Raw genomic sequence first — 16,426 nt, forward strand, 5'->3', positions numbered from 1 at the left:
TCAGGATATAGTCTTATCATTTGAGGCTTGCTAAGAATTCTGATAATGTGTAAGAAATACTATAAACCCTCCACACACATCATCCTAGATGATGTAAAAAGGACATGACATACTTGCCTCCATCAAAAAAGTAATCTACCGATCAAATGAGTTAAATTCAATTAACCACAGGAAACTTAGACATCACTGAAGTAGTTACCCAGCAGCTAAATCAGGTCGATGACCCTGACTCTATCCTAGCAACTGGTGGACATATTTCCAATGCTGTCTCTTCCCTAACAACTAAAGGGGGAAATGTTGGCATGCCTGTCATTTCTTAAGTATAAAATGTGTCTCTATTAGGAATTATTTCAGGAATGAGAAAATTACCATATCCTGAAAGGAAATTTTCTAGAACAAATTCAATACTACATATTGAGTGCAAAGTTCCACATTATTACCCATGTTCCTTAGCATTTGTCTGGCACATGTCATTGTATCAAGTAATCCTTTTTTACAATTGAAATAAAATTCAAAAAGTTGAATTCTGACATAGGAGCTAAAAAATAACATTTGTTTACTTCTGAATACAATGAGCTTTGATTCATTTAGATAAAGGTTCCAAATAAACCAAGGAAAATAAGGCTTAGGAAAGAGAAGGCTAGAGCAACAGAGGTTGAGCAGCACCAAATTTTCAAGGACCTCAAAGCCATTCTCTATTTCCTCACGAATCGTGTGCTACCACCCACCCCCCCAAAAAAGATATTCAGCCAGATTGAGTTTAAAGCTGTGTCTCATCCCTTTCCAGCTGTGTGACTGGAAAAACCACTGAACCTTAAAAAATATCAGTTTCATCCCCTATCAAAAAGATGGAGAAGCCAATACACGTTTTTGTGAAAGCTGCTACCACGGTACACAGTATCCAGCAAGCATTCAATGAATGTTGGTCCCTCTTCCCTTTCCTCTGGCAACAGAAGAAGAGGTCATGGATTTTAACTGTGGCAGGAACAACTCAGCTTACAGATCAGGACTTCCAAAAAGTAGTAACTGGACTAGCCTGGGACAGAAAAAGAGAAAGACTCCCCTCTACGATGTAGAACGTAGCAACGTGACATTGCTAACAATGAGGTTTACTCACAGTCGGGGCTACATGGAGGCGAGAAAATGATACTTCCTACCTCCATGACTCCATTATTCTACAAAAAGGGGCCAGTGAAAAAAAATGTTTTCATCCATACCTACTTCTTAAAATTACATTTGTATAATCTCTCCCATACCTCCACTTACATGTACTATAACTCAGTAAATGTCCTCCCAATAATCAATAACAAAGCGATGCCTGCAATTACAGCTAACAGAAGCAACACAGAATTTTGTACTTACCCCCTTCCAAGTCTTCCACGTGATATCCAGAGAGGACGTTACTAGTTGCTGTCTGAAATTTTTCAAATGAAAATGTTTTTATAATAAGAAATAACCAGTTGATGTTGAATTAAACTTGGACATTTTCAACTTTTAAGGTTGAGTTTGAATACTTAGAAATTTTAATAAACATTAATATTGTGAACAGTATTTTTTGCATCCATCTCTGCTCTATGTTAAACTATGTTTAAAATACAGAAAAGAGGGCGCCTGGGTGGCTCAGTTGGTTAAGCGACTGCCTTCGGCTCAGGTCATGATCCTGGAGTCCCGGGATCGAGTCCCGCATCGGGCTCCCTGCTCAGCAGGGAGTCTGCTTCTCCCTCTGACCCTCTTCCTTCTCGTGCTTTCTATCTCTCATTCTCTCTCTCTCTCAAATAAATAAATAAAATCTTTAAAAAAAAAAAATACAGAAAAGAGGTACTTATGTGGCCTTCATTAAGGAAACTGATAGACTCCCTATTTAAAAATTACCCATAGCAAATGATAAAGTCCATGGAGTAGTGCCTCCATCCATTTACTCATTTCACTCTCCTCTTCCTAACACCTAGAGAATGACCAGCTAGAGAGGTGCCTTTCTCCTGCACTGAGTGCAACACCACCACTCTGGGGCCTGCAGCACATCCTGACAGGTCCCCCTCACTCTGGGATGAGCCCTTCTCCCATGATGAAGCTGAGGACCCACTCACTCTGACTCCCTGGTTTTCTTGACTCAACTCCCTTGGTGTACATAAATCCCCAACCTGCTCCTTTGGCTCTAATTTTACTCTAAACTCTACACCTCCCATTTCAACTGAGTGCTAGCCATAGCCCTTTTTCTTATTTTTCTTAACTACCAACAGCATTTTATGTGCCAGATCAGTCAGCCATGTACGGATCCACTGCCAACAGCCTGACTGCCTTTCTATATTCTCACAGTTCACAGAGGATCAGGTACATAATGAGTGCCCAGTAAGTGCATCCAGGATGGGATGGGTGGATGGACAGATGATCACCCAAGCACTTCAAACAAGTATGTCCAAAATTAAATTCGTCATCTTTATCCCAAATCTCATCCTCCTTCTCAGGCTCCTTATCTCAGGCTAATGCTCCCAAAGAGAGCAAGACTAAAATCCTGAAAGCCATCTTGATTTCTCCCTCTTCTGTCCCGCTCTGAATATTCTCCAAATCTTGCCCAACGAGGTCTAGTGTGTCCCTCATATCTGTCTCATACTCTTTTATTTCCACTGCCACTCTCCTAGACAAGGCCCTCATCTGCCCCTGAACCACCAATGTTACCCTGTACCAAGTCACCTCTGGGTCTTTACCTAGCACCCCCATCCTTTAATCTCCTGCCTTCCTGGTCTCCCCACAAACTGTTGATCTCTCCTCTCCCTGTTCGTACTTCCACTGCAGCACTTACTGACCACACATAGCCTGCCCCGTGGGTACATCAGCTATGTGCACCTCCGACTAGCCCACCAGATTGTTCTTTACAGACAGCTCAGCTTTCCAAAACCCAGAGAACCTTGAACAGCACAGGAGCTCAGTAAATGTTGAATTGCATCAGAAGAAATGGTTTCCCAACATGAAATTTGGAATGTTGTGTACTGCAGAAATAATGTCTAAATGCTAATTGGGTATAACTGAAACAATAATATCACTATAATTTATATGTCATTAATTAAACTGGACTTTTCAGGTTGGGCTGGAAGTAATCACTATACGACTTTTTCTTTAGGAAAATGCCTTCTGATTCTCAAACTACTTACTAAAAATTTTTAAAGACAACCCATTCTTTCTGTAAAATGAGGACTAAATATAAGAATACATAAGCTAAATCAAGGGTAATTGTTTACATTATAAGGATTCTATGTTCACAAAAAAGATACGTTAAAAAAAAATCTCTTTAAATTCTACAAGCAAGGTCTAAGTGCCACAGTCTCACACTAGCCTTTAAAATATGATCTCAGGGGCGCCTAGGTGGCGCAATCAGTTAAGCGTTCAACTCTTGGATTCGGCTCAGGTCATGATCTCAGGGTCATGAAGTTGAGCCCCACATCAGGCTCCACACTCAGCATGGGAGTCTTCTAAAGTTTTTCTCTCCCTCTCCCTCTGCCCATCTCCACACTCTCTTTAATAAATGAATCTTAAAAATATATATATTTCATCTTCATCGAATTTATAAATATAATAGCTAAAAGCTCACTTCATGTGTGAATTTAAAGTACCTCCTCTAAAAAATTTACCAAAATAGGGGCACCTGGCTGGCTCAGTCGATGGAGCATGCAGCTCTTGATCTCAAGGTCATGAGTTTGAGCCCCACGTTAGGTGCAGAGATTACATAAATAAATAAATATTTTAAAAACAGTTTATCAAATTTGATAAAATTTTATCAAAATATTTATCAAAATTTATCAAAATAAATTTACCAGACACACAAGAAAAAAATGGGAATAAAATGTTTCAGTCCTATAATAAAGCTGAAAGCATTTATAATTTTTTTTAAAGATTTTATTTATTTATTTGAGAGAGAGAGTGAGCACATGAGAAGGGTGAGGGTCAGAGGGAGAAGCAGACTCCCTGCTGAGCAGGAAGCCCGATGCAGGACTCGATCCTGGGACTCCAGGATCATGACCTGAGCCGAAGGCAGTCGCTCAACCAACTGAGCCACCCAAGCGCCTATAATTGTTAAAAGGTTAAAATACATGGTGTGTTTCACAAGTCAGCATCTGCAGTGATGTACAAATGAGCGGGGTGCCTGTGCTGACACTCAGCTCTCAGGCTGGCGGGTACATCGCACCACAAGTGCTGGTAAAAATGAGAAGCTTTACCTGGACTTAGGATTTGGCCACCATGGCTTTTAGGTCCAAGGTATTGTGTTTCGGGGCTTTTTTTAAAACACCTTTTCATATGCTCAGACCCCAAGACGGAAGGGCAAAATCAATTAGTTTATGATCAATCTTTAGTTTGTACCGACACCTTCAGGAAAAGCAACCAATTTTCATATTGCTAGGATTTCTATAAATTTACAATCAAGTCCGTTAATTTGATATTTTAAATCTTTATATTCTGTTTTGTTTCCATTAGTCAGCCTTGAGTTCCATGTCTTTATCCTTATCCACTAAGCACTTAAACACCAGCTCAGTTCAATCTTTAAAACAAATTGTTTCTATTTTTTATTTTTTTTTAAGATTTTATTTATTTATTTGACAGAGAGAGCGAGACAGCGAGAGAGGGAACACAAGCAGGGGGAGTGGGAGAGGGAGAAGCAGGCTTCCCGCCGAGCAGGGAGCCCAATGCGGGGCTCGATCCCAGGACCCTGGGATCATGACCTGAGCCGAAGGCAGACGCTTAACGACTGAGCCACCCAGGTGCCCCAGATGGATTTTTTTTTTTTTTAATAATATCAGTTCACATACTACTTTGGTTACAAAGAAAAGTTAATCATAAACAAAACTTAAGTAACTTCTCCCAAAAGTACAGTCACAAAATAGGAATCAAGTGATACTTGTGGCCTTATGTGTGAGAGCATTATAAATATTAAAAATAAAAATTTGTATATATATAAATACATAAAATATATACCTCTGGGTGATTATCAGATGTAAAGCTGATAATTCAATTAAGGCAATAAGAAAGAAGCCAAAAATTTTAATAAAATGAAAGGTCATCTTATTTTACATTCCATGTTAAAAGTCTAAAACATTTATAATTGTCTTCCTTTAATCCTTAGAAATTAAAAACACTACATATATGCAAGAAAGGAAATGGCCCTGAAGTTAATTAGAGCTTACTGACACTCAGGTCATTCATAGTAAGACAAAGAAAATAAACATTTTTTTTAAAGCCTATGTAATTGTAGCAAAACAAATAGTATCTTTACCCAGCTCGTGCAATTCATGACTGTCTTCTTTGCTTAACATTTGTCGATACGTGTGACGTGTTATTAGATTTAGAACTGGAAAAGTAATCTACAGGAGCTCAGAGTTTACGCCTGGGCCTCTGTTCTTTCTCTCCACCCATGTGGAGCACCCTCCATCTCACTCACCATGGGACTGGCACCTTCTTAACCCTCAGTTCTTTGCTTAGCTATCTCAGCCTCTGACCAACCAATCCAGTTAATTTTTCCATCACAGAAAGCTTACCTTTTTCCCCTCATACCACTTTCCTCAATGTGAATTACACCTATAGTTGTCTAATTAATTTATTTGTTTGTTGTCTATCTCTTCTCCAGGACTTTAACCTCCCAGACTATGGGTATCGTGGTCAGTGCTGGATTCCCAGCAACACAAATGGGACCTAGCACATAGTAGGTGCCAGTTTTCTTAATAAATAAGCGAATCAGAAGGTGCTTGGGTGGGTCAGCAGGTTAAGCATTCGACTCTTGGTTTGGGCTCAGGTCATGATCTCAAGCCTGTAAGATCAAGCCCTGCGTCGAGCCCTGCACTCAGCGGGGAGTCTACTTGAAGATTTTCCCCCTATACCCTTCCCCTCCCTCACACACATGTGTGCACCAACCCCTTCAAATAAATAAATTAATTTTAAAAACAACTACTTTTGTCAGCTTTTATTATAAATGGAAGCCTTGTAAAGTGATTGGTTGGTATATTTATTATTTATTTCTTTTTCTTTTTTTTTTGAGAGAGAGTGCAGGAGGGGGTGGGAGGAGGGGCAGAGAGAGAAGGAGAGAGAGAATCTTTTTTTTTTTTTAAAGAGACATCTAAATAAAAATACTTTTATATGCCTGTATGAGGAACAGAAATTTGAAATTTACAAAGCTATGGGCCTGTTCCATGCCACTGCTGTCCCCTGGCCTTCCATGTGCCCTTCAAGTGCTTCACCAGAGCACGTTTCTGTTCACCAGTTACCCTGATACACATTATTTCCACCTCCTAAACTCCATTCTCTAAAACCAGTCCTTAAATCACAGACCTCTTTAGTTGCTTTAAAAAGAAGGCTTAAGGGCGCCTGGGTGGCTCAGTCGTTAAGCGTCTGCCTTCGGCTCAGGTCATGATCCCAGGGTCCTGGGATCGAATCCCACATCGGGCTCCCTGCTCCACGGGAAGCCTGCTTCTCCCTCTCCCACTCCCCCTGCTTGTGTTCCTGCTCTCGCTATCTCTCTCTGTCAAATAAATAAAATCTTTAAAAAAAAAAAAAAAAAGAAGGCTTAAGGGGTATCTCATTTTTAAGGACAGTATATTTTCTAACAGCCAGATGTAATTAAACACTAAAATTTCCCAATCATCTTTCCACTTGTTGGCCAGAGACCGCTAACAAGAATTAGGAACAGAAGACCTGGGGTGCAGGGGAGACGTGAGAAGAAGCAAGATTCCTGGGATGGGACCAAGATGGGTTAGAAAAGGCAGCCGGAAGTTCCACCATCCCACCTTAACAGCCTTGCTTTCTTGGCTGATGCCCAAAGATTTTCCAATATGAATACAGAACACTTACTATAGCCAGATTGAGTTAAACTCTTTCCAAAGAGATCCACTGAAATAGTCTTACCTCTGTTTCTGTGAGAAGTGTTTTTAGTCTTGTCAAATCCTTTGTTACCATCCCATTCTGAAAAGGGTGGATGAAAAAGGCAAAACCCAGTTAGTATATTTGTTCTTTGCTATGGGGGCATAACTCAATTCCTCCACTGTTTCTAAGGTTTATCTGTAAAAGGACAATGCTACCCTCATCTCCCATCCCACTACCATTATAATGGTGATAATAAAGCTAATCATCTGTAAGAAGGACAAAATACAAAGTGTGGCCTAAAACACTATTCACCTTGTATAAGAGTTTAGAATCAATTCAATAAAATATTAACACCGGTGTCGCTGAAAAGCAAGATAGGATATGCAAAGAGAAAAATAAACCTACACTTATTTTGAACTCCCCCCCCCGGCAAAAAACTAATGGGCTTATATTTACAAAATGGTGAACTCAATCAGTTATCCATGATTCAGATTAACATAAGATGATCATTGCACTTTAAATTTTTTTTTTTTTTTAGATTTTATTTGAGAGAGAGAGAGACAGAGATAGTGAGACAGAGAGCACAAGTGGGGAGGAGAGGGAGAAGCAGGCTCCCCACTGAGCAGGGAGCCCGGTGCGGGACTCGATCCCAGGACCCTGGGACCATGACCTGAGCCGAAGGCAGACGCTTAACTGACTGAGCCACCCAGGTGCCCTGATCATTGCTCTTTAAAGATAGTTCATTAATAAAGCAGTTGAAGGAAAACAAGCAAAATAGTCACTCTTCTGAAATTCAAATTTCACCTTGAGATTTAAAAGCAAATACTTCCTAGTTTTAAATTCAAAAACCCAACAGATAAAACTGTGTAATATGCTTAACTTATACTGAAAACTTCCTTAAGGATAGAATTATCTTAATAATAAAGAAGAGGGGCGCCAGGGTGGCTCAGTCGTTAAGTGTCTGCCTTGGGCTTAGGTCATGATCCCAGGGTCCTGGGATTGAGCCCCACATCGGGCTCCCTGCTCAGCGGGAAGCCTGCTTCTCCCTCTCCCACTTCCCCTGCTTGTGTTCCCTCTTTTGTTGTCTGTGTCAAATAAATAAAATCTTTAAAAAAATAAAATAAAGAAGAAATAGATTCTTTATCGTCTATTTAGAACTAAATAGCTATCCAATTTTGCTATATTAGTAATACAATTTAGCTTTACATTCACTTGTAAATTTGGTGAAATCAAAAACCAATATTAAACCAGGGCACCCGGGTGGCACAGTCGGTTAAGCATCCGACTCTTGGTTTCGGCTCAGGTCGTGATCTCAGGGTGATGAGACAGAGCACTGCATGGGGCACCACACTCAGCGGGGAGTCTGCTTGAGAATCTCTCTTTCCTCCCTCTGCCCCTCCCCGTGCTTTCTCTCACTCTCTCTAAAATAAATAAATAAATCTTTAAAAAAAAACAAACACAATGTTAAACCAATTAAATAATTCACTGTACAATAATCCCTCAGAAAATGACTAAATTACCCCCTGAGGTGGGTCATTACATTACACTCAGCAGTATACCAAGTACTTCCCTAATTTCTTTTTTTCCCCAACCAAATATATTTATTTGCAGTGAAAACACTCCAGATTTTCACAGTTTACATCGATTCCGAAGACTAAGTGAGGTGCAGGGAATTCACGCTATATAGCAACGTATACAAATACTTTCTGGCTTTTCCTATTTTCCATTGATTCCTCAGAAATATCCACAAATTTTATAACAGTAACCAACTGGTGAAAAAAGTTTTAACATCTTTTCTTCTCATTTCTATAGATTGCCAATTCTAAAGTTCCAAAATGTAGTCCCTCAATTATCTCAACCAAAACCAAAAAAACTCTAGAAAATTAAATGCTACCTACAAAAAATTATTCCAAAATCTGAACAGAATTAGGTCATTCCATCAGAGTGGTGAGAGTGGAATATTAATTTACACCCATAACATCTTCAGAAACAGAAGTAATTATTACTTAGTTTAGGTAACTTTAAACATTTTATAAAATAAATGACTGGACTTAAGAACCCTATACAATCATATGTCCACAGGAGCATTTTAAAATCCAAAACTATACGGGTGCCTGGGTGGTTCAGTCGGTTAAATATCTGCCTTTGGCTCAGGTCACGATCCCAGGACCCTGGGATAGAGCCCAACGTTGGGCTCCCTGCTCAGCAGGGAGTCTGCTTCTCCCTCTGCTCCTCCCCACTCCCCGCCCCCCGCTCCTGCTCTCTCACACTCACTCCCTCTCTTTCTCAAATAAATAATAGTAAGTAAATAAATAAATAAATAAATAAACCCCAAAAATAAGGAGTGCACCTGGCTGGCTCAGTTGGTAGAGCACACTCTTGATCTCAAGGTTGTGAGTTTAAGCCCCACATTGGACCTAGACCTTGCTTAAAAAATAAATTAAATAGTGCAACCATGTCAGGACCCCTCTCACTCTTGAGAGCTTTTTCTGTATCTTCACTTAATAAACTTCTATCACTTTACTCACAAAAATAATTAACTAATTAAAACCCAAACATATTCCCAGGTTCTATTAAATAACATCTTTATTTTTTTTAAGATTTTATTTATTAGAGAGAGACAGCACAAGCAGGGGGAGCAGCAGGTAGAGGGAGAGGGGGATGCAGGCTCCCCGCCAAGCACGGAGCCCAACGCGGGGCTCGATCCCAGGACCCTGGGATCATGACCTGGGCAGAAGGCAGACGCTCAACCGACTGAGCCACCCAGGCGTCCCTAAATGACATCTTTAAAGAAAACCATTCAGTTATCCAGTTATCCTATACTTTCAAAGTTCTAAAAAGTACCTGCTATTCTTATATATATTATCACAAACCATTAAGAACCCAGTGATTAAACATCAGGTTGTTGAAGAGAAATGAGTATCTAAAGATACTCATGAACTTTGATCTCTAATAAAAGGAAGTAAAAGGAAAAATGCAAACTTAATTACTTTTCCCCCCACAATATGCTTAAGGAGTCAAATGAATGAATCCATTTTCACACATTCAGAATTAGAGCTCATCAACGTACCAGGGACTCTCCTGTCAGTGACTTGGCAAGAATGTTGGATACCAGTTGAAGCTTTCCTTTCAGTTGCATGCAGCAAAGCACTGCCTGAAAGGCACCATCTCCCTTGGCCAGGCCTTCTCCCAGCACTGTCAGGAAAGAATAGCCAGCATTAACCATGTAACGTTAGATGCAAATTTTTCTTGATTATAACATTAGTACACTATCACAAAGATGCAGTCTTACACACTAAAAGAATTAACTTCAAGTACTAGTAGAAAGCAGTGATGTTTCAGTTCTGTCCGAGACATACATAAAGACAAGAAAAAACATGGTGGAATCCACCTTATCTAACCCACTAGCAGCCTACAGCCAGGAAGGATCACATCAAAGTCACAGGAAGAAGAGCTCATCTTAAAGCTCTCTCTCCAGTGAAAAATACCACTCAGCCTGTAATTCCGGGTAAATGAGGGCTCTTAACTGCAAAGATATTTTCTGAAGAAAGTTTCCACATTTTTAACAGTGAAACAAGAGATCCAGTCCCATTAAAATGCAAAAGAATAGAAGCTGCAAATCTCAACATGTGGTATTCCTAAGCAGCTAAGAGTTAGCTTTTATCAAAAACAGCAAGATTAACTAAGAACTTAATTGTCACATGGCCACAGAAAATGCTAACCTAGTTGTTTGCAAGTGGTTTACAGATTTAATACAATCACAGGAGCACATATTTCTAAAAATACAGAATATACTCATTTTTCTGCCATGTCATTTGAGATGATTTCTCACAGCAACTGCTAATGGCTCAACTAGTAAAACAATCTGTATCTTTCTCTTCGCTGCTAAGTCCAAGATTCTATTTTTAGTTTGTACACACTTTAGCTTCCTTTGCAAGAAAATAATTTGCTGAGAGAAAATAGTTTGGAAATTGCATTTTTTTCTAATTATTTCCAAGGAAATGTGTAAGTATCAGTATAATATACTGCGTATTTAAAGTCCACTGGGTCTGCTCATAATGTATTTATTTTAGTTGTACTGAACATATCCTTTCATTATGTTGTTCAATTTTTCCATTATACAAATAACATTACAAGAACACTAATAAAATTCTACATAAAAATTCCCCATAAGTTCATCACTCAACTACTTGAGTAGTTCACTTACTCATTTTCTTCACTTCACTTACTCATTTTCTCTTCCAATTTTTATCAATATTTACATAATTTTTACATGATTGTAACTGATATAAATACAATAGTTTGTATTCTGCTTTGTTTTCCCTTGGCACATTCAGTATCTTCCATGGTTCTCAGAGTGTTTATGCTCATCGTATTATTGCCCATATGGCGTTCCATCAAGTGGATACATCAATTTATTTAACTACTGCCTGGCTCCAGAACAATCCCAATTTTTAACTATCGAAACTAACAGTGCAATAAACATCTTTATGTATATATCCTTTATTGAAGCAGATTACTAAATTGAAAGTTGCAGTCCCTCTGTATTTAAGAAGGTTTTATTCAATTACTTTTAGTTTGGGCCAACCTGTTGTCTCACTCCATCCACATTACAGATCTACTCAACTGTCCCCGGATAATTCCAGTAAGTGATTAACTCCAATAGAGTATCATTAAGAATGTCTTGAACATCTTATAAAATTCCCCAGTAAGCCCACATCTCCCTCAGCTCTTACTATTCCTAAAACTATTCAAATATGACCTGTAGCAAATCACTTTATCTCTCTGGCCCTCAGTGTGGTCATCTGTAAAATAGAAACACATATAAATTTGTTGTAAGGATTGAATAATAAAATGCTTTAAAGAAGAAACGACAGTCCTACTAAGGGCTGGACTACTTACATTCGCTAAGCCTGCTTCCTCCCCTGTAAAATGGAGGTGACAGAAGCTACCCAATAAGGTTGTGGTAAAGATTAATTGTGTTAATTACGTAAAGTATCTAGCACAGTCTCCTCGTAAGAGTTCCCTAGACGTTACCTTCCCCTTCAGTATTGAGAACTGCTAAGGAAATATCCTAATTCCTTTTCAGTAACTGGAATATTAAGAAACTAGTTGTCAAGCATTAAAGAATGTTTCAGGGAAACAAAAAAAAACCCTAAGAATATTTCAACCTCAGGTGATTATGTCATGTTTAAAGCGTATTAAATCACACGATAGTTTACAAAAACACCTCTCACAGATCTTTGGTTTTGTACAAGGTATTTGCCAAATTTTATTTTGCAGAAGTTCTTGCATTACATTTATGTTTGAAGGCCTGAATATTTGTCAAAATTATGTTTCCTTTTTTTCTTCTCTCTCCCTTTTTTAGACAAGAATCAGTACTGGGCGCCTGGGTGGCTCAGTTGGTTAAGCAACTGCCTTCGGCTCAGGTCATGATCCTGGAGTGCCGGGATAGAGTCCCACATCAGACTCCCTGCTCAGCGGGGAGTCTGCTTCTCCCTCTGACCCTCCCCCCCCTCATGCTCTCTCTCTCTCTCTCTCTCATTCTCTCTCAAGTAAATAAATAAAATCTTTAAAAAAAAAAAAAAGAATCAGTACTGATATAGCTTATGCCAACTGTTGCCCTAAAATGCAATTCAGTTTGCCTAACAGGATCCCCTAAGAACTATCAAAAAAGAAAAAAAAATAGTCAACATTTATAGATAAAAAGCTCTCCCGCTATTACATCATATAACAAAATTAAATTGCGATATTGCCAACCTGGTCCCTTATTATCTGTAATACCTTGAAATAGCTTGAAAGAAAATAAAGTACAACCTTGTGTATTATTAAACTTGCCTTAGCTATAATAATGAACTTGCCAAAAGAGAGAACATTAAAAATATAATCTAATCGAGCATTGTAAAAATGTTACAATGCCTTGCAGAAAAATTCTCTTCCCACCAACTATCCGTGAGATTTTACTGTGAGCACACAACTATTCCCAAACTGAACAGCTCCTTCCTGTCTATTGGGAGTTACTAAGGAGGAGACCTAACACCTTACCTCTGTTGCTATATTCAGGTCTCCGTCCCTTCTCATTCTTCAGTTTTTGTAATATGTCTTACTTGAAATGTTTTAGACTAGAAACTAAGTAATATTAAAGGAATATTTAGGGCACCTGGGTGGCTCAGTAGGTTAAGGCACTGAATTGGGCCAATAAGGTCCTTAAGATCACTGGGTGTATAGAAACTGTCTAGAAGATGAAATGAGAAGAATGACAATTTCAGGGGCACCTGGGTGGCTCAGTCGGTTAAGCGTCTGCCTTCAGCTCAGGTCATGATCCCAGGGTCCTGCGATCGAGTCCCGCATCAGGCTCCCTGCTCAGTGGGAAGCCTGCTTCTCCCTCTGCCTCTACCTCTCCCCCACTTGTGCGCTCTCTTTCTCTCATGCTCTCTCTCTCAAATAAATAAATATTTTTTTTAAAAAAAGGAATATTCATTCAACTATTTCAACAAAATAGCCTCTCTTAGGGTCTGATAGCCTCTGGCTACCAAAAGGAGACAATCAACAATTAAAATTTAATTCCCCTTACTTGTAAAGAAGTACATGCAATGAGAAAGGTGATTTAAAATAAGCCTTAAATACAGTAAATGTTGAGTGTAACTCTATTTTTTTCAGTGACATCACTATATTAGGTTATTTCTTTCATCAAGTCCTTAGTTATCTCTAAAATTTTTCATTGAAAAGCTAAGCTGGGGCGACCGGGTGGCTCGGTCGGTTGGATGTATGACTCTTGGTTTCAGCTCAGATCATGATCTCAGGGTCCTGGGATCGAACCCTGAGTCAGGCTCTGTGCTCAGTGAAGAGTTTACTTGAGGATTCTCTCCCTCTGCTCCTGCCCCCCTTCTCTCTCTCGCTCTCTAAAATAAATAAATCTTTAAAGAAAAGAAAGAAAAGCTAAGCCTAATCAAGATATTTTTCCAAAATTATCAATCTACAACAAACAAGGCAATAATTATTCAATGGAGAAAAGAGTCTCTTCAACAAATGGTGTTGGGAAAACTGGACAGCTACATGCAAAAGAATGAAACTGGACCACTTTCTTACACCATACACAAAAATAAACTCAAAACAGATTAAATACCTAAATGTAAGAACTGAAACCATAAAACTCTTGGAAGAAAACTCAGGCAGTAATCTCTCTGACACTGGCCTTAGCAACATTTTTCTAGATATGTCTCCTCAGGCAAGGGAAACAAAAGCAAAAATAAACTACTGGGACTACACCAAAATAAAAAGCCTTTGCACAGCAAGGGAAACCATCAACAAAACAAAAAGACAAACTACAATGGGAGAAGATATGCAAATAATACATCCAAAAAGGGGTTGATACCCAAAATATAAAAAGAACTTATACAACTCAACACCAAGAGGGTGCCTGGGTGGCTCAGTTGGTTAAGCGACTGTCTTCGGCTCAGGTCATGATCCTGGAGTCCCGGGATCGAGTCCCACATCGGGCTCCCTGCTCAGAGGGGAGTCTGCTTCTCCCTCTGACCCTCTTCCCTCTCGTGCTATCTCTCATTCTCTCTCTCTCAAATAAATAAATAAAATCTTTAAAAAAAAAAAAAACTCAACACCAAGAAAATAACCCGATTAAAAAGTGGGCAGGCTTGAAGCCTCACCGCCATCATGAACGACACAGTAACTATCCAGACCAGGAAGTTCATGACTAACCGACTACTTCAGTGGAAACAGATGGTCATTGATGTTCTTCACCCTGGAAAGGCAACGGTACCTAAGACAGAAATTCGGGAAAAACTAGCCAAAATGTACAAGACCACACCAGATGTCATATTTGTGTTTGGATTCAGAACCCATTTTGGTGGTGGCAAGACAACCGGCTTTGGCATGATTTATGATTCCTTGGATTATGCAAAGAAAAATGAACCCAAACACAGACTTGCAAGACATGGCCTGTATGAGAAGAAAAAGACATCAAGAAAACAGCGAAAGGAACGTAAGAACAGAATGAAGAAAGTCAGGGGGACTGCAAAAGCCAACGTTGGTGCTGGCAAAAAGTGAGCTGGAGATTGGACAACAGAAGGAGTAAAGATGCTGCAGTGGCTTTATCTGTGGTGGTTGTGCAAATTTTTCATGAGAGGATCAATAAACTAAGAATGTTAATTAAAAAAAAAAAAAGGGCAGAGGACCTGAATAGACATTTTTCCAAACACATAAAGATGGGCAACAGACACATGAAAAGATGTTCAACATCACTAATCATCAGGGAAATGCAAATCAAAACTGCAGTGAAATATCACCTCATACCTGTCAGAATGGCTACAATCAAAAAGACAAAAAATAGTAAGTGTTGGTGAGGATGTGGAGAAAAAGGAACCCTTGTGCCCTGCTGGTAGAAATGCAAATTAGTGCAGCCACTGTGGGAAACAGCGTGGAGGTTCCTCAAAAAATTAAGAAATTTACATACAATCCAGTAATTCCACTACTGGCTATTCACCCAAAGAAAATGAAGACACTAATTTGAAAAAATATATGCACTTCTAAGTCTGTTGCAGCATTATTTACAATAGCCAACATATGGAAGCAACCTAAGTGTCCACCGATGGATGAATAAATAAGTATATGCAGGGGCACCTGGGTGGCTCAGTGGGTTAAGCATCTGCCTTCAGTTCAAGTCATGATCTCAGAGTCTTAAGATCGCGCCCTGCATCAGGCTCCCTGATCAGCAAGGAGCCTGCTTCTCCCTCTCCCTCTGATTCTCTCCCCTCCGCTTGTTCTCTCTCTCTCTCTCTCTCTCTCTCTCAAATAAATAAATAAATAAAATCTTAAAAAAAGAAAAAAAGATGATGATGATAATGTAGTACAAGGGTGCCTAGGTGTCTCAGTCAGTTAAGTATCTGACTCTTGATTTTGGCTCAGGTCCTGATTTCAGGGTCCTGAGATCGAGGCCCACATGAGGATTCTTTCCCTCTTTCTCTCCTTCTGCCCCTCACCCCCACTCTTGCTCATAAGCGCTCTCTCACTCTAAAATAAATAAATAAAATCTTTTAGAAAAAAAAAGATGCAGGGCGCCTGGGTGGCTCAGTCGGTTAAGCAGCTGCCTTTAGCTCAGGTCATGGTCCCAGGGGCCTGGGATCAATCCCTACATGGGGCTCACTGCCCAGTGGGGAGCCTGATTCTCCCTCTCCCACTCCCCCTGCTTGTGTTCCCTCTCTCACGGTCTCTCTCTCTGTCAAATAAATCAATAAAAAATCTTTAAAAAAAAAAAAGATGTAGCACACACTATGGAATATTACTCAGCCATGAAAAAGAATGAGCTCTTGCCATTTGTGAGAACATGGATGGACCTAGACAGAATTATGCTAGGTGAAATGAATCAGAGACAAATACCATATGATTTCACTTATATGTGGAATCTAAAACACAACAAATAAACAAAAGCAGAAACAGACTCTTAAATACAGAGTACAAATTGATGGTTGCCAGAGGGCTGGGGGTGAGAGGAGACGGGCAAAACGCGTGGGGGGTGTGGGAGCTACCCTCCAGCTTTCCAGTTAGGGAATGAATAGGTCACAGGGAT

The 16,426-nt window shown here is 39.5% G+C and overlaps 1 protein-coding gene across 6 annotated transcripts in view; it reads right to left on the reverse strand.

Moving 5' to 3' along the window:
• The window catches only part of HELZ (helicase with zinc finger), a 157,209-nt gene that overhangs the window by 106,408 nt on the left and 34,375 nt on the right, over positions 1–16,426 (reverse strand). For all 6 annotated transcript variants that reach the window (XM_028087428.1, XM_028087429.1, XM_028087425.1 and 3 more), the window contains 3 exons: positions 9,914–10,038; positions 6,886–6,942; positions 1,363–1,414 (listed from right to left, as the gene is read on the reverse strand). In XM_028087428.1, coding sequence (XP_027943229.1) covers positions 1,363–1,414; positions 6,886–6,942; positions 9,914–10,038 — 234 coding nt within the window. The remainder of the gene's footprint in view (positions 1–1,362; positions 1,415–6,885; positions 6,943–9,913; positions 10,039–16,426) is intronic.

The sequence above is a fragment of the Eumetopias jubatus genome, unplaced genomic scaffold (assembly GCF_037043125.1).
Source record: "Eumetopias jubatus isolate StellerSeaLion01/CBP00866 unplaced genomic scaffold, mEumJub1_p1.0 scaffold_10, whole genome shotgun sequence".
NCBI classification, from domain to species: Eukaryota; Metazoa; Chordata; class Mammalia; order Carnivora; family Otariidae; genus Eumetopias; species Eumetopias jubatus.